The sequence below is a fragment of the Vicia villosa genome, linkage group LG7 (genome assembly GCF_029867415.1).
Source record: "Vicia villosa cultivar HV-30 ecotype Madison, WI linkage group LG7, Vvil1.0, whole genome shotgun sequence".
Classification (NCBI taxonomy): Eukaryota; Viridiplantae; Streptophyta; class Magnoliopsida; order Fabales; family Fabaceae; genus Vicia; species Vicia villosa.
Window position 1 is genome coordinate 104,822,906 of NC_081186.1, and position 18,513 is coordinate 104,841,418.

The 18,513-nt window shown below is 33.0% G+C and overlaps 3 protein-coding genes across 7 annotated transcripts; all 3 read right to left on the reverse strand.

The window, feature by feature from the left end:
- Nucleotides 1–847: 847 nt before the first annotated feature.
- LOC131618152 (ethylene-responsive transcription factor-like protein At4g13040) lies at nt 848–4,051 on the reverse strand. 5 transcript variants are annotated; one of them, XM_058889413.1, is made up of 7 exons: nt 3,872–4,051; nt 2,806–2,922; nt 2,552–2,706; nt 2,031–2,124; nt 1,775–1,955; nt 1,573–1,694; nt 848–1,480 (listed from the first exon to the last, which is right to left on the reverse strand). In XM_058889413.1, the coding sequence occupies exons 2-7, from the start codon at nt 2,846–2,848 to the stop codon at nt 1,332–1,334; spliced, it is 744 nt and encodes a 247-aa protein (XP_058745396.1). In that variant the 5' UTR covers nt 2,849–2,922; nt 3,872–4,051; the 3' UTR covers nt 848–1,331. The 5 variants fall into 5 exon arrangements, with proteins under 5 accessions (XP_058745396.1, XP_058745400.1, XP_058745399.1 ...); XM_058889417.1 differs by lacking the exon at nt 3,872–4,051 and adding an exon at nt 3,634–3,805; XM_058889416.1 differs by lacking the exon at nt 3,872–4,051 and adding an exon at nt 3,603–3,805.
- A 6,744-nt stretch (nt 4,052–10,795) lies between these two features.
- Nucleotides 10,796–12,409, reverse strand: LOC131618153 (ninja-family protein Os03g0419100). Its single transcript, XM_058889418.1, has 2 exons — nt 11,819–12,409; nt 10,796–11,462 (listed from the first exon to the last, which is right to left on the reverse strand). The coding sequence occupies exons 1-2, from the start codon at nt 12,348–12,350 to the stop codon at nt 10,978–10,980; spliced, it is 1,017 nt and encodes a 338-aa protein (XP_058745401.1). The 5' UTR covers nt 12,351–12,409; the 3' UTR covers nt 10,796–10,977.
- Nucleotides 12,410–16,088: 3,679 nt separating this feature from the next.
- On the reverse strand, nt 16,089–18,513 carry LOC131618154 (uncharacterized). Its single transcript, XM_058889419.1, has 6 exons — nt 18,209–18,513; nt 17,046–17,245; nt 16,816–16,956; nt 16,609–16,689; nt 16,389–16,516; nt 16,089–16,286 (listed from the first exon to the last, which is right to left on the reverse strand). The coding sequence occupies exons 1-6, from the start codon at nt 18,432–18,434 to the stop codon at nt 16,247–16,249; spliced, it is 816 nt and encodes a 271-aa protein (XP_058745402.1). The 5' UTR covers nt 18,435–18,513; the 3' UTR covers nt 16,089–16,246.

Here is an 18,513-nt window from a genome sequence, read left to right on the forward strand (position 1 = left end):
TGTCTGTATCCTGATTCGCGTTCATCATAATCCGAAGACGCATATCAGACTCAATATTCATTTTTACAGCTCCAAAACCAAATTAATCCAAGTAATAAGGAAGGAAATGAATGAACGTTACCTTAAATTCAAATTTCTTTTGCTCCTTTTGATGTGATAAAATACAAGAATGATGTTTTGGAATGAAAAAAAATGATTAAGAATGGATTGAGGTTTTTATGGGGTTTGAGAGAAAATGGTGGTGTTTGATCATGAGGTTGAAGAGCATGCAAGGTGGTGTTTTATTCAATGTCTCACTTGACATTCCGAATATGCATATCCCGATTTGTCACTGAGTTGTAAAATTAACAAGCTCAATGAATAAATACACTGTTAGTGACATTCAGGAAGTTTTACGAGGATGCATCTCCGAACACTCCCTTTAACAAATATGGAGATGCATCTCCTGACTAATATTTGACGAAATGAAAGTGTCTCACCCGTCACGCTCATGCCACACTCATATGAACATGTATTGGATACGTTCGGATATGCGTCTCCAAAATCTAATGAGAACAATTTTTTAGTTTTCAGTGGTGCAAGACAAACCATATAGAGTGGGATGAACATTCCTCTAAATAAATTAAAAATTTATTTCGGCCCAATAAAATTGCAATGCCTTGGCTCCCATACAAATTATATAAATTGATAATAATATATTATAAATTATATTTTCGGCCCAGTAAATTTTTGCATGCCTTGGCTCCTAAATAAACTAAATAGGTGGATTTAAAAAATTGATATCAATGAATAGAAAATCAAAATAAATGAATAGCTTACAAACTCAACTAGCTTTGTCATCTTTATCTATATGATATATATGCATTGACACAAACATTATGCTGGAAACTTTAGTAGAAAACTTCTTTACATTTAGAATCATGACTTTTTCTTCTAGTAAACTCTACATAGTGTTCATGTTCTTACTCTTCTATATTATTATTTTCCTTTTATGTGTAGAAGTGAAAGCAGGAGTTTGCAGAATTGCACAGAATGCAAGATTTAGTTATGGTTGTCATGTGTATGCATGTCATGTAGACTGCATCAGTAGTGAGCATGCAGATTATGGTGCTTGTAAGTTTGCAAACATAGATTTTTCACAATGCTTATGCTACTTTACATGTTGAACAATGAAAAAATAGCTTTGCAATAGCTTCATGAACTGCTTCTACAAACTACTTATTGGTTTAAGCTGTATCAATTTGAATGTGTTAAGAATAATATAATTGAAAATGGTTCTGGCTGCAAAGAATGAATGGTTAGAACTTAGAACTGAAACTTTACTCTTCAAGTCATAAATTTTCTGGAGCAACTAATTTTTGATCCGCTTCATCGCTGACAGAGAAGTCAGTCACTACTTGCTTATCGTCACAATCAACTCTATGCGATGAAGGTTCGTCGACTCCAGTGAGTAGTCTCGATCTGCGACTTCTCTTGTGTTCTAGACAATTTTGTATGGAATAATTTTAAAATTCATGTAAAAATCATTCTAGGAAAAAATCGGAAAGAGTTGAAGGAGAAAAGAATAATTACTTTTGCAGTTTATTGTCTGTCGTGTCACGGCCAAGAATTCTTCCCATTTTAACTGACTTAATTCAAGTTTTTCTTCGTCGGAAAGCTCGAAATTTGGCTCCCTCCCACACATGAAAGCGGCCCTGAACAATTAACAACATGAATGAAGCATCGGAATAATATCGCAACTAAACACAACGGGGAGATTTGGAGTTACTACTACCTGTCATACAAGCGAGCAGCTTCTTGCTGCGATTCGACAGTACCTAGGTGGATCTGTTTCTTGTCCACCTTAATGGCGGCCTGCCACTTATTATTTTTGAAATATACTCCTCTCATTAAGCATGTTTCTTGATTCTCTCTCGGTTTTCTCGAATGCTGCTTTCTACGTTTAACCGGTAGTCCTTGAAAACGAAGGCTGAAATAAGTAATATAAATGCATGGTTGCTGAGTCGAAATATGTTTCGAAGATGACAAACCTGTGATTTGTTGACTAGGCTGCTCTATAGACAGGCTAGAACTGGATACATTTGATGATCCCGATTCATCTTTCACAATGGTGTTCTGGAAATTCTGAGAAACACCAACGAAATAACTCAAGATTCAAATCATAAATCAAATAACTAAATAAAGTGTCTTACGATACAAAATCGACCATGAAAAAGTGGCTGCAGCACTTAGAAACAATCATTATTTATCATAGTGAACTGGAATTCATTATAACGAACCGGAACCGATACTCAAGATAAGTTTCATGTTCAAAACAGATACGCCCTAGAGATTCATATTGATTGAATTTAGTTTTAAATCGAACCGAGATACGACTCCTCTGTATGTAAGTCACTGATAACCATGAATTCTAGCATTAAACAACAGCATCTTGCAAATTTTATCATTAGAATCAAAGCACAAACAAAAGACAAGGACAATCATCCATCGAACCACAAATGGTATGGTAGAAATCACATCAAAGTAGAACTATTCAATCATTTAGTAGTACCTGTGTTCCTACACTGTTCAAGACGCTTGCAATATCCGAAACCACGGATTGTTCGCTAATAGGATTAACATGCGGTCTTGGATTTTCGTACTGAGCCAGATTCTGAGCTAGATTCTCACAATAGAGAGGAAGTGGAGTAACAAATGAATTGTTTCCTGAGAATTTCCAAACAAATTAACAAATAGTATCAATTAAATCTAACATACAACTTATATGGCAGAATCAAAACTACAAATGCCTAATCCGACATTTACCTGAGCATAATCCCAAAAGTCTGCGTCTTCTTAAGCTTACCATTGTTACTTCCTCTTCAAGTCGATTATCTGAGCAAAGTGGTTTACTTACGATTCCAACTTCACTTCAATGAGTGCCTAATTCAGATAGAAGATTTAAAATGAATTCAAATACATAACTTGAAACTATAAAGGAATCAAAATGTACTAATGCAATATTCAACTATCATATTCACAAAAATTGAGAGATAAAGTGGCAAACTAAATCTTAGAAAGATCTACTAATGCAATAAGAATAATGCTTATTCCAAGAATGAACACATGAATTAAACACGATAACAATATCAAAATCATGATTTTAAATTGCGGTTGCGTTGACCAGATCCCTATGCAGTCGAAATCGCGATTGTGATAGAGTTCCGAAGACCTCAAAACCCTTTATATTGCGACCTCAATAGCGGTTGCAGACCACAATTTAAAATCGTAATCCAAACAGATAGGTTTAGCTAAACCAAAGCAAAGCTCCGTATAGACTAACCTAACACAAAAATTGTTAGCACCTAATGGAAATCGAACCTGAGAAAACACGCTCTCAAGACCTAAGCCTTCACCAACGAACAATTTAGGTTTAGCTAAAGCTTGATGATCACCATACAATTTCAATTTAAACCATTATTATTGAGAGAAAAACACCTTAATCATCAAACAATCATTCAAAAATGAATCCCAATTTGATCATATCAATAAATACTCTTACCTAGTAAAAAAAAAAAGCTAAATTTGCATAGGATTATTCTTATAAAATGAAATCAAAATACCCTAAAAAGAAGCTTGTTGATATGAACTCACTCAAAAATATCTCAGGTTTGGTGAGTCAAGAGAATAAAGCCCACCACCTTTTTTTTCTCGGAAAGTGGTAACAGAAAAGACCAAAAAAACCCAATTGACCACATACATGAAAAGCCACAAAGTCTATAATTGAAAAGAAACCCACCAACCAAAACTAGAAAAAGACTGTGTTTTTAAGCCGTCAAAGCAAAATGCCACATGAACCAAGCCATTGATAAGAGAAAAATACTGTTTTTACCTGAACATGATAAAACTTCATAATCATATAACCGTGTTGGCGCTAAAAAGGTTGTGGTGGTGTGACATGTGAGGTTGGAATTAGAAACAATGTTTCTTTTGTTGTTGTTGTTAGTGATGTTTCAACTACCAATCCTTGGATGTGTGTGTGTGAGTGTAACAACGTTGGTGTTGTATGTTGTGAATAGTTGTGACGGTGGTTGGTTTGTTTTTTATAAGGAAAAGGGCTTTGAGAGGGGTGGGGGGTACTTTACCGTATTAGCCTTTTATAGATTTTTAAACATGTTATATTATGCACTTCTAAAATGTGATTTTGATTTGAATGATTGGTTGATATTATTTTGGATTTTTAAATAAATCTTATAAAAAAAATATGGGTTGGAACAAAGAATGAAAGAGAGAAGCAAAATAGGAAAGAAAGTTTATACTTGAAAGAAATTTTTTAGATTAGAGATATTCACTTAACTTGAGTTTTATAACTTAAAACAGAGTTTTGTCAGAAGTGTTTGGAAAGGTTTTTTAATGATTCTTATGAATATGTTTAAAAATAATGCTTTTGATTCATTTTTTGAGATATGGCATGAGTGTTTGATTGTATGATTGTAGATAAGTAGTAATTGCTTGAAAAAGACATACATCTATACATTAAGAGCTTAGAGTTACAATGTATACGGTTTTATTTATGTGATTTTTCTGCTTTTGTATGTTTTCATGTGCATTATAACATCACTGCATATTATTTTAGATGTATATGTATGTGGTGTCACTGTTGGTCCTTTGGTTTCTTTATAAATAGTAAACACGGAAAGATGATAAATTGTAATTTCTTGTGTCGAAGAAGGTTGCTCGACAGAAGGAAGATTGTGTCGAAATAGTCTTGGTTGTCTAAATGTCGAAGCAGTTAACTTCACATAGTATTTTAACTTGGGTCTAAAATAGGTGTTTTGGGCTTTTGGCTTAAGGAGAAAGCAAACATAAAACTATAAATAGAGGGAGTAACCCCTATTTTGTATTGCAACTTGTATTCACAGAATTTGCAGTTGCAAGTGAATAAAATATTTTTCCACAATTTGCGGGCAGAGAGAAACTCTGCTGAAAATCATCTTATTTTTCTCTTTTATTTTCATAAACCCTAATTCACCTTTTCCCCAAATTCTTTTTCTTTCATTGTCATTGTATACTGATAAGGAATTACTCAAAGGTTTGAAAGTTTAATTCTAACATCTGGTATTTAGAGCTCCTGTTAAACGATTCAAGGCAAGAGAATACCGATGAAAATGAATCATCCGAATGGACATTTTCCAGCAAGTCTTCCAATTCTGAAAGGAGATAATTGTGAGAATTGGTGCAAGCAAATGAAGATAGTGTTATGTTGTCAAGATCTTTGGGATCTTGTGAAAGAAGGGATAGAATCTCTTGCAGAAGACGCGAAAGATGAACAGAAGTTTGCACATAAAAAAATTGAAGAAGAATTAGAAAGCTCTCTTTATAATTCATCAATGACTAAGTCCAGATAATTTTGAAAAGGTTAGTGATGTAGAATCTGCAAAAGAAGTTTGGGAGATTCTTGAAAAGTCTATTGGATGTGCAGAAAAGGTGAAAGAGGTGAGGTTACAAACTCATAAAAAAGCGTATGAATTGCTTTAGATGGAAGAAAGTGAAAGCATAACTGATTTCTTCACTAGGGTTACGAAACTGGTTAATCAAATCAAGGTATATGAAGAAGTGTTGACATCAAGATCATTTGTTGCAAAGATCTTGAGGTCATTGGCTCCTAAGTTCGACCACATGGGTATGTGTGCAAGCGAAGCAGCACAAGAACAACTTCAACAAGGATGTACGAAGCAAGTCGAAGGCAATCCTTGATGTCATATACTCTGATGTATGTGGTCAAATCCAGGTGAATTCGAATGAAGGTAACAAATACTTTGTTGTATTCATAGATGATTTCGGTCGAAAACTGTGGACTTACTTGATCAAGAAGAAAAGTGAATTGATCGAGGTATTTTCCAAGTTCAAATATATGGTCGAAAGGCAAAGTGGGCGAAAGCTCAAGGTTCTGAAGACTAATGGTGGTGGAGAATACGCACCGAAAGACTTCGACATGTTATGAGAGAAAGAAGGGATTGTGCATGAGGTGGTGTCTCCCTACACTCCACAGCAGAAAGGAAGAATTGAACCATAATGAATATGGTGAGAAGTATGTTGAAAGAAAAGCATTTACCTAAATAGCTTTAGGATGAACATGTGTCGACAATAACATACATTTTGAACAGATGTCCGATGAAGAAGCCAGAAGGAATTACGCCAGAAGAATGTTGGTTTGGTGTGAAGCCTAGCTTGAATTATTTGAAGGTATTTGGGTCTATAGCACATAGATATGTGTCAAATCAGTTGAGAAAAAAACTTGATGATAAGTCGAGTCAGATGATCATAATAGGATATCATTCGACTAGAGGATACAAGTTGTTTGACCTAGTGGACAAGCAAGTAGTGATCAACAGAGGCGTGGTCATAGATGAGCTTAAAGAATGGGATTGGATTAAGAATGTTAAGAAGAATTCAGTGAGAATCGTTTGTGAAGAACCAGCCACTAAAGTTGAAAGACAAGAAGTTTGACAAGAAGAAGTTAGAGGTGATAGAGGTCGAAGCAGACCTCAGAGAACAAGACACGTGCATGCAAGGTTGTAAAAATGTGTGATTACATCAGATGATGTGGTCGATGATGAAGTTAAGATGGTACATTATGCTTTATACGCAAATGTCGAACGCGTCAATGCAGTTGAGGCATTGAAGGATTCGAAGTGGGTGAAAGCTATGAATGAAGAAGTGAATTCCATCGAAGATAACAAAACTTGGTCCCTTGTCGAATTACCTTAAGACAAGAAAGCAATTGATGTGAAGTGGGTATTCAATATGAAGTGTAACCCCAAAGGGGAAGTGACTCGACACAAGGCAGGGCTTATGGCAAATGGATGTTTTCAGAAGGAAGGAATCGACTTCGATGAAGTTTCTACACCTATTGCCAGGATTGCACATTTTGGCCTAGTGAGAAAGCAAAACTAAAACTATAAATAGAGGGAGTAACCCCTATTTTGTATAACAACTTGTATTCAAAGAATTTGTAGTTGCAAGTGAATAAAAGGTTTTTCCACGGTTTGTGGGTAGAGAGAAACTCTGCAGAAAATCATTATCTTCTTCTCTTTTATTTTCATAAACCATAATTCACCTTTTTCTAAAATTCCCTTTCTTTCATTGTCATTGTATAGTGATAAGGAATTACTCAAAGGTTTGTGAGTTTAATTCTAATTAAAGAAAGAAGGTTTTTTTTTTTAAATTGCACATAAAAAATGGTTTTCTCAAAATTAGAGAAAACATATGCATACAACTTTTTTTTTTATTATTTTAGCAAAAAAAACATAAAATACATTAATATAGAATAAAATATAGGGTTAATATTATTATATTTTTGTATAACAAGCTATTTTCGTTTTATTCCTTATAAAAAAAATTCAAATTTCAATTATAAAGATTTTGTTCTTTTAAAATTTCAAAGATCTGAAACTTCGAGAGTTGAATGACATTTTTATTAATTTTTTGGATTAATATTCATTTTTTCCTATCATATAGCATTTTAAGATTCATTTGTTTCAATTTATTTTTGAATTTAGTCAGCAGAATCTTTGAGTTGGCCTTTTAGTAAATTTAGTTAGTAAAATTTTTTATGTGTCCTATGATTTTTTTATTTTTCATTTTTTTAATATGACATGAATATTTCATGTTAACTTTTATATTTAAATTTTGTTCAAAGTATGAAGTTTCATTTTCTTAATCTTAATCGGTCCTAAATGAGGTTTCAAATTCGTGGTTTCTAAATAACAATCTTCCTCGACTGCTACATGATTTTATGGTGTCATAAACTTTAGAAAATGAATATTGGATTATTTCGAACTCGGTCATGATCAGTATACTTGATTTACCATCCTTCATCACACCATCGTTATCAAACTGGAGTTTTTTCCAATGAGTGTAGACTTCATCCATACATATCGGTTTATCAAGCTTCATCTTCTTTGAAATGAGACAAGCACATGGAAGACCGTAAGTTTTTCTAAGTGTACAACCACACTTCAAACTATTTAATCATGTCTTCTCTACTCGATTCACTTCATGAAAAATGAAATTCAATCCCTCTTGAGATGCGTTGTCAACCCACTGCGAATATAGAGTGTTGTCTTTGAATTGGTGTTCTAACACAGTTATGCTCCAACCAAAAGATGTTTTGTATTTCATTATGTTGGTTTAGGAGCATGGGGTTCACGACTTATCAATCTCTGCAAGAATAACCTTTACTATTATCCCATCAATTCTACGGTGTTGCATGTGCAAATTTGAATCTCTTAGTTGTTGTATTGTCAAAGTGTCTAACCTAATCGGTCCAAACACAAACAATCTTCTCTTTCACCTGTTCTAGAATAGTACTCTCAACATTCTTTAGGAAAGTTGGATATCTCACATACACCTTTCTGAAATAAATTACATATTCGACATATAATTCTTCAGTGCATGAATTGATTATTCCATTTCATGCATCCACTATCTTTTCCAACACCATACTAAGTTTGGCCATTTTTTCATCTTCACCCTTGATTTGTTTTTTTCCTACCGCATGTTTTAGCCAACTTCTCACATTTTTTGTAATGTGATACCTACAAAGTAATGCATATGATATAAAAAACACCTTTGCAATCAAATTCATAAGTGTCGTGTCTCAATTGGTGACAATTATCTTCGGTATGTTTTCTTAGTCCATCAACAAAGTCTTGCACATTTACAAAGCCCATGTCACGTCGTCCTTTCTTTTCTTTCCAAAAATGCAAAACCCATTAAAAAAGACTTCTCCGTAGAAGTAACATTAACAATTTCCAGAAGTGGGAGCCTATACTTGTTTGTCTTATACATTGAATCAATTACGAGCGTAATGAGGATAACAACTTGATGGAATCGAGATGAGTCCAAAATATATATCTAATGGTGGCTCCATTCTCCCAAATTTTGTACCTGAAAAGATAGTGATCATCATTCAGAAGCTTCAACAATTATTACATTTCACTTCTTGGACCTCTTATCGCCTTGTTGGTTCAGGCACGCACTTTGTATACTTATTTGATATTTGAAACACTTTCAGGTCTTTTCTATTTCAACATTGCATGTATGTTTTTTGGCGCCACCATGTTTAATGTCATGTCCGAAACAATTTCCTTCTCCTCCGACCTAAGGTGGCATACGATGTGATGACCGAGTAGCTTGGGACACAAGGCATAATTATGCATACCGGAAACCACATTAAATTTCTACATACCATTTATTTTACACTATCCACACAACTTAAATGGACAATCACATTTTTGCGATCCGACACCATCACGTTTCAACTTCCGAATTGGTGGAATGTAAGTGTCACTTCTTTCGCATCTCATTGTTGCAAATGTTTATCTTCTATTAGATTCATTATCCGATCTTCCGATAACAATGTCAAACCCCATTTTCCGACCTCCATACAAATCAATGTAGCATACGTTCACGAGAATTAAACACTTGTTTATTTGTAATTTTTCATGAACATGTACCTCGACAACAACTAGTCTAGCATCCGGTTGAACTTAATCCTTCACCTCATCTGGTTTAACATCATCTCACACTTCATATATACAACAACTTTATAAAACATATTTGAGTACACCAATATCTAATACCAACAAAAACATAAAAATAGTTTTAAAACTCAAACTATTAGGCAAATTTGGATATGCACGTCCGCACATGTGGAGGATGAATCTAGATATGCATATCCGGACTCAACGTCCATTTTTAAGCTCACAAAATCAAATTATTCTGGATATGCATATCCGGACTCAACGTCCATTTTTAAGCTCACAAAATCAAATTATTGCAAGTAATGAGGGATGAAATGAATCTTAAACTTCAACTTCTTTTTCTCTCTTTGATGTAATAAAACACGAGAATGATGTATTAGAGACGAAAAGGTTGATTTAAAATGAATTTTCTTAAAGAATTTGAGAAATGGGTGAAGAGTGAAGGAGATTATCATGCAAGGTATTATTTTATTGAATTTTTTCGTTTGACATTTCTAGATATGTTTGAAAATGTCATTGAATTGTTAAAAAAATCACCTTCAACGAAAAACACACCTTAAATAAGTTCAGGAATATTTCGAACATACACGTTCAAATGCACCGCAATCACATATGGACATGTATGTCCAGATTAAATTTTGGTAAAAATGAGGTGAATTTCAAAAACCAAACACTCATTTGATGGATATGCATATTCAAATGCACCAAAGATAATTCAGATGTGTCTGGATATGCATATTCAAATGCACCAACAGGGAAGAGCATTTCACAACTTTTACTCAAGACTCAAGCAGGGAAGGCCCAAAAGTTCCATTTGCGTAATAACTAAAATTTCCAAAAGCATCACACTCAAACAATCCCAACTCCTATCATGTTGATTATTCTTGGGAAGTAGGATGGAATTGATGGTGCAGCTGGGGGACATTAGACAAGAGAATCATTGCTTGACAGTATGAAGATCCAAACAAATTTACATGAAATTTGTTTATGCAGTGGTTGCAAATGCAAATGTGTAGTAAAAATACCATGGCAGAAAATGACGAGGTTCAACTCTTCAGCTATCATCTTGTGATTATTATTTTAGATCACCTTTGATATTTGAATATATATATATTTTATCTGTAACCACCAAGAGGCCAAATATTTTATTCTAGAGAGAAGTTGTTTTTATTAGACATGTCAAAATAGGACATTTTATTTCGATCCACCAAGTGAAAAGATTATTAAAAGAATGGTAATAGCACACAAACCAATTGCCAATAGCAAAGTAGTCTAAAACAAGAAAATAATCTAAGTTAAAACAATTGTTAATAATACAGTTAGAATAATTGATAGAAAAAAGCTCCAGCTACAAAACTATATACTCTCTGCCTAAAGTTCACATGAATGCATTACTAAACTTAACTGAGAAACAACTGATTAATTAAATAAGAGACAGAAAAGAGCAACATCATTGAAAAGCAGAAGAATTAACTGTGATGTGTCTTAGAGGGTGTGAAATGTCAGTGCCTCCAGCATGCTGCACAAACTCAGCAGGTGAAAATGTGCTTCCATGACAGACACAAACAATGCTAACTTCATCACATTTTGAGTATCTGTATAAAAATCCATTCACTGTTTTCCCGTTTGGTCCATTCCCTTTTGTTGATACATACGGCATTTGAGACAAAGACAGTGGCTTCTTAACTGGATTCGGACTCGGAACCGGAATGGTTTGTGTAGCTGTAGCAGTTGTAGTTGCAGCAGAATCTTCATTAGGTTTCATGGTACTTTGATGAGTTTGTGTTCCCTTCACATTGTTGAATAATGGTTTGGATGAAGCAATTTGTTCAGGTTGGTTTCTTCTGAGGTTGATTTCTTTGGAATTTTTCAACTGAGTTTGTACCGTCAACGAATTAGCTGAATGCTGGCTGTGGCTCTCAGTGCTCCCCCCATCTAACAAAACCAAAGGCACAAATATTAGACTATGATGTGTTTGGTTATAACGTCACAAAAATTGATTTTGAATTAATTGATTTTATAAAAGTTAAAATAGTTTATGTTTGACTAGAATATCATAATCACTTCTCAATATGAAACACATGCATCCTCCTAAGATACACAAAATATTAGTATAAATTACAAAATCAATAAATATTAATAAATTAATATATTCAAATTGCATGCAATCAACTTTTTGTCATATTCTAACGTTTCCCATGAAGTAAACATCATAAATTAATATATTTAATATTTGAAAAAACAAAAACATGTAATTTCAAAAAAAAAAAATATTAACAAAAAAAATTTACCTTCACGAGAAGAGCTTTGGTAATCAGAAACAACAGAACTACACCTAGATGAAGACCCATTAGATTTCACTTTTCCATCTCCACCGTTAACTACATTAACGCCGTCAAATCCACCAACATTCTTCTCACCACCAAACCAACACGGTAACGCCATTCCGTTCATTCCGTTACTGAACGGCACAAACTTCACTTTCCCTAACTGTTGCGGTTGCACAACATGAAACGGCGCATTCACCGGAACGGCTCCACCGTTAACTCGTTCCGTCTTCTCCTTTTTCAACACCGGTTCAAAACCTCCGTTACCGGTTGCATTCTTCTGCTCTCTCTTTCTCTTCAACGCGTGAATCTCATTCTCATTCTTCACCGGTGCTTCTTGATTCTGATCAACTTTCTGCATGGCATTGCTTTGAATTTGATTCTGACCTAATTCAGGTTCGGATTTCTCTTTCTCTTTCTCTTTCTCAACTGGTTTTCTGAAAGCACCTCCAATGGATAACCCTAAATCCAGCTCTACCTCTTCAACTTCCACCATCGTTGATTGAAGATTGAACTTGAAGATTTTGAAGATAAAAATGAAAAATAGAAGAAAGTGTTGGTTATTATTCTGGTTTATTATATAAAGCGTGGTAGACAAAGTAGAATCAAAGGACACGTGGCGGAATATGAGGGGATGGTAAAAGCGGTTATTGACACGTAAAAGAGCGTTTAACGAAGGAAGCACCGCTAAATAATCTCGAAACGGAGAATCTGTTCCGTTAGAAGGTTCTGAGAGCGACACGTGTGAGTTAACTTTTGAAGAAAGAAAAAGGACACGTGGATGAATATTAGGGGGTGGTGTGGGAGGGGTAATAAATGACACGTGCACACGCGCGCGAATCTCTGTATTTTTTTTGCTGGAATCTCGATACCGCTTTGAAAGGGACTGGGTGACACGTGTGAAGAGGTTTGAGTGGGGTCCATGAATTTAGGAGACAGTGAAGTGAAACGTGGAAGGTTGGCGTTTTTGTTTTTAATGATGTTGGGTTTGTTATTGGTCTGTACTTCGGTGGGACATGTTGGAGAAAGCGACACGTCGTACACGTGTTTGGGTGAGGTCTATAAGCCTGGTGATGTGATTGTACGGTTTTAAGTCCATTTTTTAAAAAGATGTTTCAGCCTTTTTGTTTATTTTTATTAAGATTTCTAATTTTTTAATTAAGTTTAATATTTTTTAATGATGAATTTAGTTATATCTCATTTCATAATTTACATGATAATTCTTATTTAAAAATTAAAAGAAGAAATTTAGTCAATAAGTTTGAAACCTTAAATAGAGATTTTGTTTGTTGCTATATGGATTCAAAGGTGGCTATACTACTACTACGACTTTGGATAATATGAATAAGGATTTTACTTATGCACTATGCATAAGCCTACATAAGCCATTGGATCATGTTTTTAATTCAGTATTGAGTATTGAGTAGTGAGTAATGAGGAATAACAATTGATATCTAAAATTTGATCCAATGATCCAAGGGTCTATAATAATCTATGCATAGTGCATAGATTTTTATCTATGCACGGTAACTGCACCCCTACTACTACTAGTGATGCCGCGGCTGTTTTATGTCTCAATTTTTTAAAGTTTTGTATTTTGATTCAATTAATTGTTTTAGATTTTTAGTATGAATTTTAATATTAATTTTATTATTAATTGATTAAATTACAAAAATAATTAATCTTTGTGAATGCATTTATATTTATTTTTGTAAATAATTATTGTAAATATTAATTTTTTTTATGTTTTGAATGTTTGAAGACATCACTTTAGATTAATTTGGTTGGTCTAGTGATGTCATAAGTGTGAATTAATTTTGAAATTTTCCAACACTCATAATTTTTGGATTTTAATTTTTTTAGTGAGGCTTGACAGATATGATGATATGTTTTGTATATATATTTTTTTTTTTGAAGGTTTTGTCCATAAATTATGGTTCTATGATCTTTTACTTCAAGATTAACTTATTTTATTCTTTTAATTTATTTGTTTGTGTAGTATTTTTGGTATTTGACTAGGAGAGGTCTTTGTGACACATATGATAAGGTAAACTTGGATTTGATATGTACATGCTAATTGATCAGGCTTTTGAGGCTCAACTTTCATTATGCATTGTTGAGTTTTATATTGTCTTTTTTTACTTCTCAGCACCTAAATTGTTACTTTTCAACACTCCGTTGCTAAAAAATGCTATTCCCTCTGTCTGACAATGAGTGACTCATTTGGAATAAAATGGTGTCCCACAATGAATGATGCATTTCAATTTCTAATACACTTTTTCCAATTTTACCCTCTAATTAATAAAATTTTCATCATTTCCAAGACATAATAAGGGTAGTATAGTAAAAATACCATTATCTCTCTTACTTTTAACCACTTTTCTTAATATGTGTGAAATGGCGGGCTGGATCACTCATTGTGGGACGGAGAGAGTATAACAACTTAGCTTTTTGGGTTAGGGAAAAATTAAATTTGATGAGTAAGAATGCAAAACAATTATTTTAAGGGTTTAATTTATTTTCAACTTTAAATAATTTTTACCTCCTTGTCAATAATTTGGAAGAGTATTTCTCAAAAAGAATTAACACCTTACGATATATCCTTCTTTATACATTGTTGGATGCGAGAGTTGGTAAATCTAAAAAAATGGATAAGTTTATTATAAAATTATTCATTTAATTGATCAAGTGGGGACCCAATTCAAATGAGGAACCATTGTTGAGTGGACGAGATCGTTAATAAATCTCTTATGTCCAAATTGATTACCACATGCATTAAGTCGAGTTGTGTGTCACATTGCATACATAAAGGCATTGTGATTTGTTTGTGATATTATGGATTGTGTATTGGATGATTGTGATGAATATACTATCCTTGCTTTCTTTTATGCCGTTAATATATTTGAACGTTTTCTCACCCATTTGTTGTTTTTTTTATACTCATTACAATATTTTACAAATACTCAGGAGGAGTAAGTGCTGCTGTGAGTTGAAAGAGGACTATGAAACTTTTTCCGTTTTTCTTGATTGTTTTATCGTTGTTTAGTTGGATTATTACTCTGATTTGTAACATTGGAGAATGAGTCGTTTAATTGTTTGAGTTAATGTTTGGATTGCATTATTTTAATTAAGTGTATTAATTAGTTTGAAGAGATAAATTGAAGTATGTGTTATTTATTGAGTTCCGCTGTGAGTTTTCAATATTATTTGCAAAGAATATGCATGTTTCGTTAGAGTAATATCCTAAAATGAGTGTGTAATTATTTTAAATTAAGGGTGTGCTTGAATTGGCAGTGGTCAGAATTGATTCTGAAAGAATTGAGTTTGGTAGAATTGATTTTAACATAGTTGAATTTAGAAAATTTGATTTATGTTTGGATACAATGATATAGAAGAGATTGTTATTAATTAATGATGTTTAGATAGTTTTAACAAAATTGATTTTGAATGTATAATTACCAAATAAATGATAATAAATTCTAGTACAAATCAAAAATAAAAGAAGTAATTGATGAAAATTAAAGAGGGTAAAGTAGGAAAATTTAATAGAGTTATAACAAATAATATATAATAAATGTATAATTGATTATGCTCAAAAGCTATGAGACTTGTAGAAGTCAATTCAAACATGTACTAAGAGTAGAAATTTAAGGTGTTACAATTGTCATTAAGTTGTCATCATCAAAAGTAGATGTCATATTATCTGCAAAAATAAATTTCTACATAGGAGACAAGAGAGATATGAGTTTGGATATTATGTAATGAAATAGATGTCAAAAGCCACAACCTGGAATTAGAATGAGGCCTCGATTTTGTTATTGAAAAGTGTGACATATATATGTTTGTATAATTTAACTTTTATATCATGACAACTTTAATAATAGAATTCTTCATTTCTTTTGAGAAATGGAGAAGATCTTGACTCTACTTCCATGAGGCACGCTACTGAAAAGAGAGAAAAAATAACCGGCCTAGAAAAAGAAAAAAAAAACTAAAGAAAAAAACACAACCAAAAGATGATAAACAAATAACGAAAAAACCAACTAAACTACAAAATAGACCTCTCGGGAGAACAAACTATATCAGAAGACAGCAACAAAAATGCAACCTTATATAATTATATGGGGAGGCATATTAAATGAGGCATGCTTAAGGCTGCATAGCCTCTTTTGTCAGTTCTGAATAAAATACTGGAAAAAGGAAATGAAAAAGAAATTGCTAACTAAGTTTATTGTTGGTTCAAAAATAATATGCACATCATTCATGCAATGTAGTATTTGTGCATTTATTGGAAAATCCATTGCAACACCATACAGTATAATAGAATACACTAAGTTACATGTTGCAAACTCTTTGCTCAACAATATATTCTATAACTAAATCAAAGACAAATTAAACAGGCATCTTCCTCAAAAGTTGACCTTGCATGACGCTGAAAAAACAAAACAAACAAAATAAGTAATAATACATAGAAATTTTCATTTTGACTATGGACCAAAAATATGTTTAAAAAAGAAAAATAAAAATGATTTACCTCTTGATGTAATAGTAACAAAAATCTGCCAAGATGAAAGATTGAACCAACTCCAATACTTGAAGAACCACCATCCAGAAATAGCCATAGCCAAAGAAAAATAGATATCTACCTCTAGTTTCATAAACCTACAAAATATTAGAAAACATTAATTATAGCATATTATATCATATTCCCTATAATTTATGAAAATTAAAAAAAAAAAAAAAACAAATCTCACGTGAATAATCCAATAAGCTAGTGCAAAGAATCTTGAAATACCAAGAGCAAATACATAATATCCCGTGAATGTTTCAACCATCTGAAAATAAAAACATGTCAGAATTATTTACAGCATAACTTGATGTCCGATTAGTCTTCTATTTCTGTATAATCTTTATTATATACATAAATGATAATAGGATTACAAAGTTCGAAAGTGTTTAACCTTTGCATTTTGCATGTAACGAATTTGAGGAAGAACTGAAACAGTTTCGACATACATAGTGAACGCGAAAACAACTCGAGAAATCCATACATGAGGTGTATATGGATTCACTAGTACTGCTAGAATTGCGGAAGGCACCACCTAGTACATAATCAATAGAATATTCTTTCAATGCAAACTAGAACATTTTAGATTAACACAAAACTAAGAGAAGATGTAACTATGTTTACCAAAAAGGATATCCACATTGTGTCAAACTCTTTGATATAGGTTGATTTGAGCCTGAATCTCATCAACCAAACAACCATTAATGTTAACAAGAAGTACAATAGATCGAGCACAGTGCGGTAGTCTGCTTCCATGTAGAAGCTGCAGCCTAATCTTGTTGCTAGGAATAAAGCATTGACCTCTTGGAACTTGAGGGATAAACCTAAAAATATGAAATTGTTCTTTAGCTTAGCATAAAATGATTAAGAAAAATAAAGTAAATAGCAATCCTGGTCCATCCAAGGCCAAACATTGACAAAATTTTCCTTGATTGCATGTTTGAACAAGTTGTGAGCTACATCATTGAAGCTTTATGATTGATGTCGCAATGTCGGGTCCTCTTGGACCATGTATGATAGTGCCTTAGTTCATGTCATCAAGATTTCTATACTTCTCCCCTAATGAATCTTGATCTTGCTATGCATGTAATCCTCGAGTTATTGGATGGAAACCTTATGAGATTAAGTAGAATAAGGGTGTACACTAGTCTCGTTTGGCAATACGATTTCTACATGAATCTAGCTATAGAGGCAGACTTAGATTTTAGGAATGCAAAGCCTGGATGTCTGTTTCATTTTTTTTTTTTGCAGAGCTGGACATAGATTTATGTCCGTACCCTCAACTCTGTCAGCACCGTATTTTTGTGAATTTTACGGGGTGGCCAAAACGAAGCAAGCATGATCGATTGTCACATTTTTGCATCCTAGATTTTTATAGGCTAAGTGTTGCGAGAATTCAAACATTTTGAAAATTTTGACTCACTTTATATATAGGGAGAAATTATTTTACCAAATTACTCCCCTCAATGAATTTTATGTACTAGATCTTTAGAATGTACTCCGCATAATTCTACTTGTGAGAATAAAAGGGTCAATTTTAGGACTAAAGAACGGCAATTTGTCAAATAATCAAAATTTGAGAGTAAATTAAGGTCAATAAGCTTTACATATAAAATAAAAAATTGATTTCTAATCAATCAAAACAATGTACAACCACAATAATTCAGCACAAATTGTTAATGACCTTAGTCTAGTGACCCCTTTTCTCAATGAGAATATAAAAATAAATTAAAAAAAATCAAACATGTAGTAGTAATTGATGAAAAATAAGAAATTAAGAAACGTACCAGAACATGTCTTATTAACAAAGAGCTTGTATACAAGAACAACAAGACCAGCAATATGAACAGTTCCAGAGGCTATGTAGAAAAAATGAGGATCTGTGATAGTATACCTTAGAATCACCACACCACAAAAAGCAAGCAATATCCCCAAAAAAATCTTCACTTTCATTGATCTTCTACTCAACCATCCACTCAAAATACTCACTCCCAAATCCCTCTTTGATCCCATTTTCTCACCCCAAAATATTCACCAACCAAAATTAGGGGTATTACACAATGGTATATATTATATATTATTGATATTGAGA

Excerpts from the sequence above, each read along its gene's own strand:
- LOC131618154 (XM_058889419.1), bottom strand. The coding sequence starts at position 18,434 with ATGGGATCAAAGAGGGATTTGGGAGTGAGTATTTTGAGTGGATGGTTG. Across the intron at positions 16,957-17,045 it reads CAATGTGGATATCCTTTTTG|GTGGTGCCTTCCGCAATTCT; the intron begins GTAAACATAGTT and ends ATTATGTACTAG. Across the intron at positions 16,287-16,388 it reads TGTTACTATTACATCAAGAG|CGTCATGCAAGGTCAACTTT; the intron begins GTAAATCATTTT and ends TTGTTTTTTCAG.
- LOC131618152 (XM_058889413.1), bottom strand. The coding sequence starts at position 2,848 with ATGGTAAGCTTAAGAAGACGCAGACTTTTGGGATTATGCTCAG. Across the intron at positions 2,707-2,805 it reads ACTTTTGGGATTATGCTCAG|GAAACAATTCATTTGTTACT; the intron begins GTAAATGTCGGA and ends GGAAATTCTCAG. Across the intron at positions 1,695-1,774 it reads GCTGCTCGCTTGTATGACAG|GGCCGCTTTCATGTGTGGGA; the intron begins GTAGTAGTAACT and ends TTAATTGTTCAG.
- LOC131618153 (XM_058889418.1), bottom strand. The coding sequence starts at position 12,350 with ATGGTGGAAGTTGAAGAGGTAGAGCTGGATTTAGGGTTATCCATTGGA. Across the intron at positions 11,463-11,818 it reads CCAAAGCTCTTCTCGTGAAG|ATGGGGGGAGCACTGAGAGC; the intron begins GTAAATTTTTTT and ends TGGTTTTGTTAG.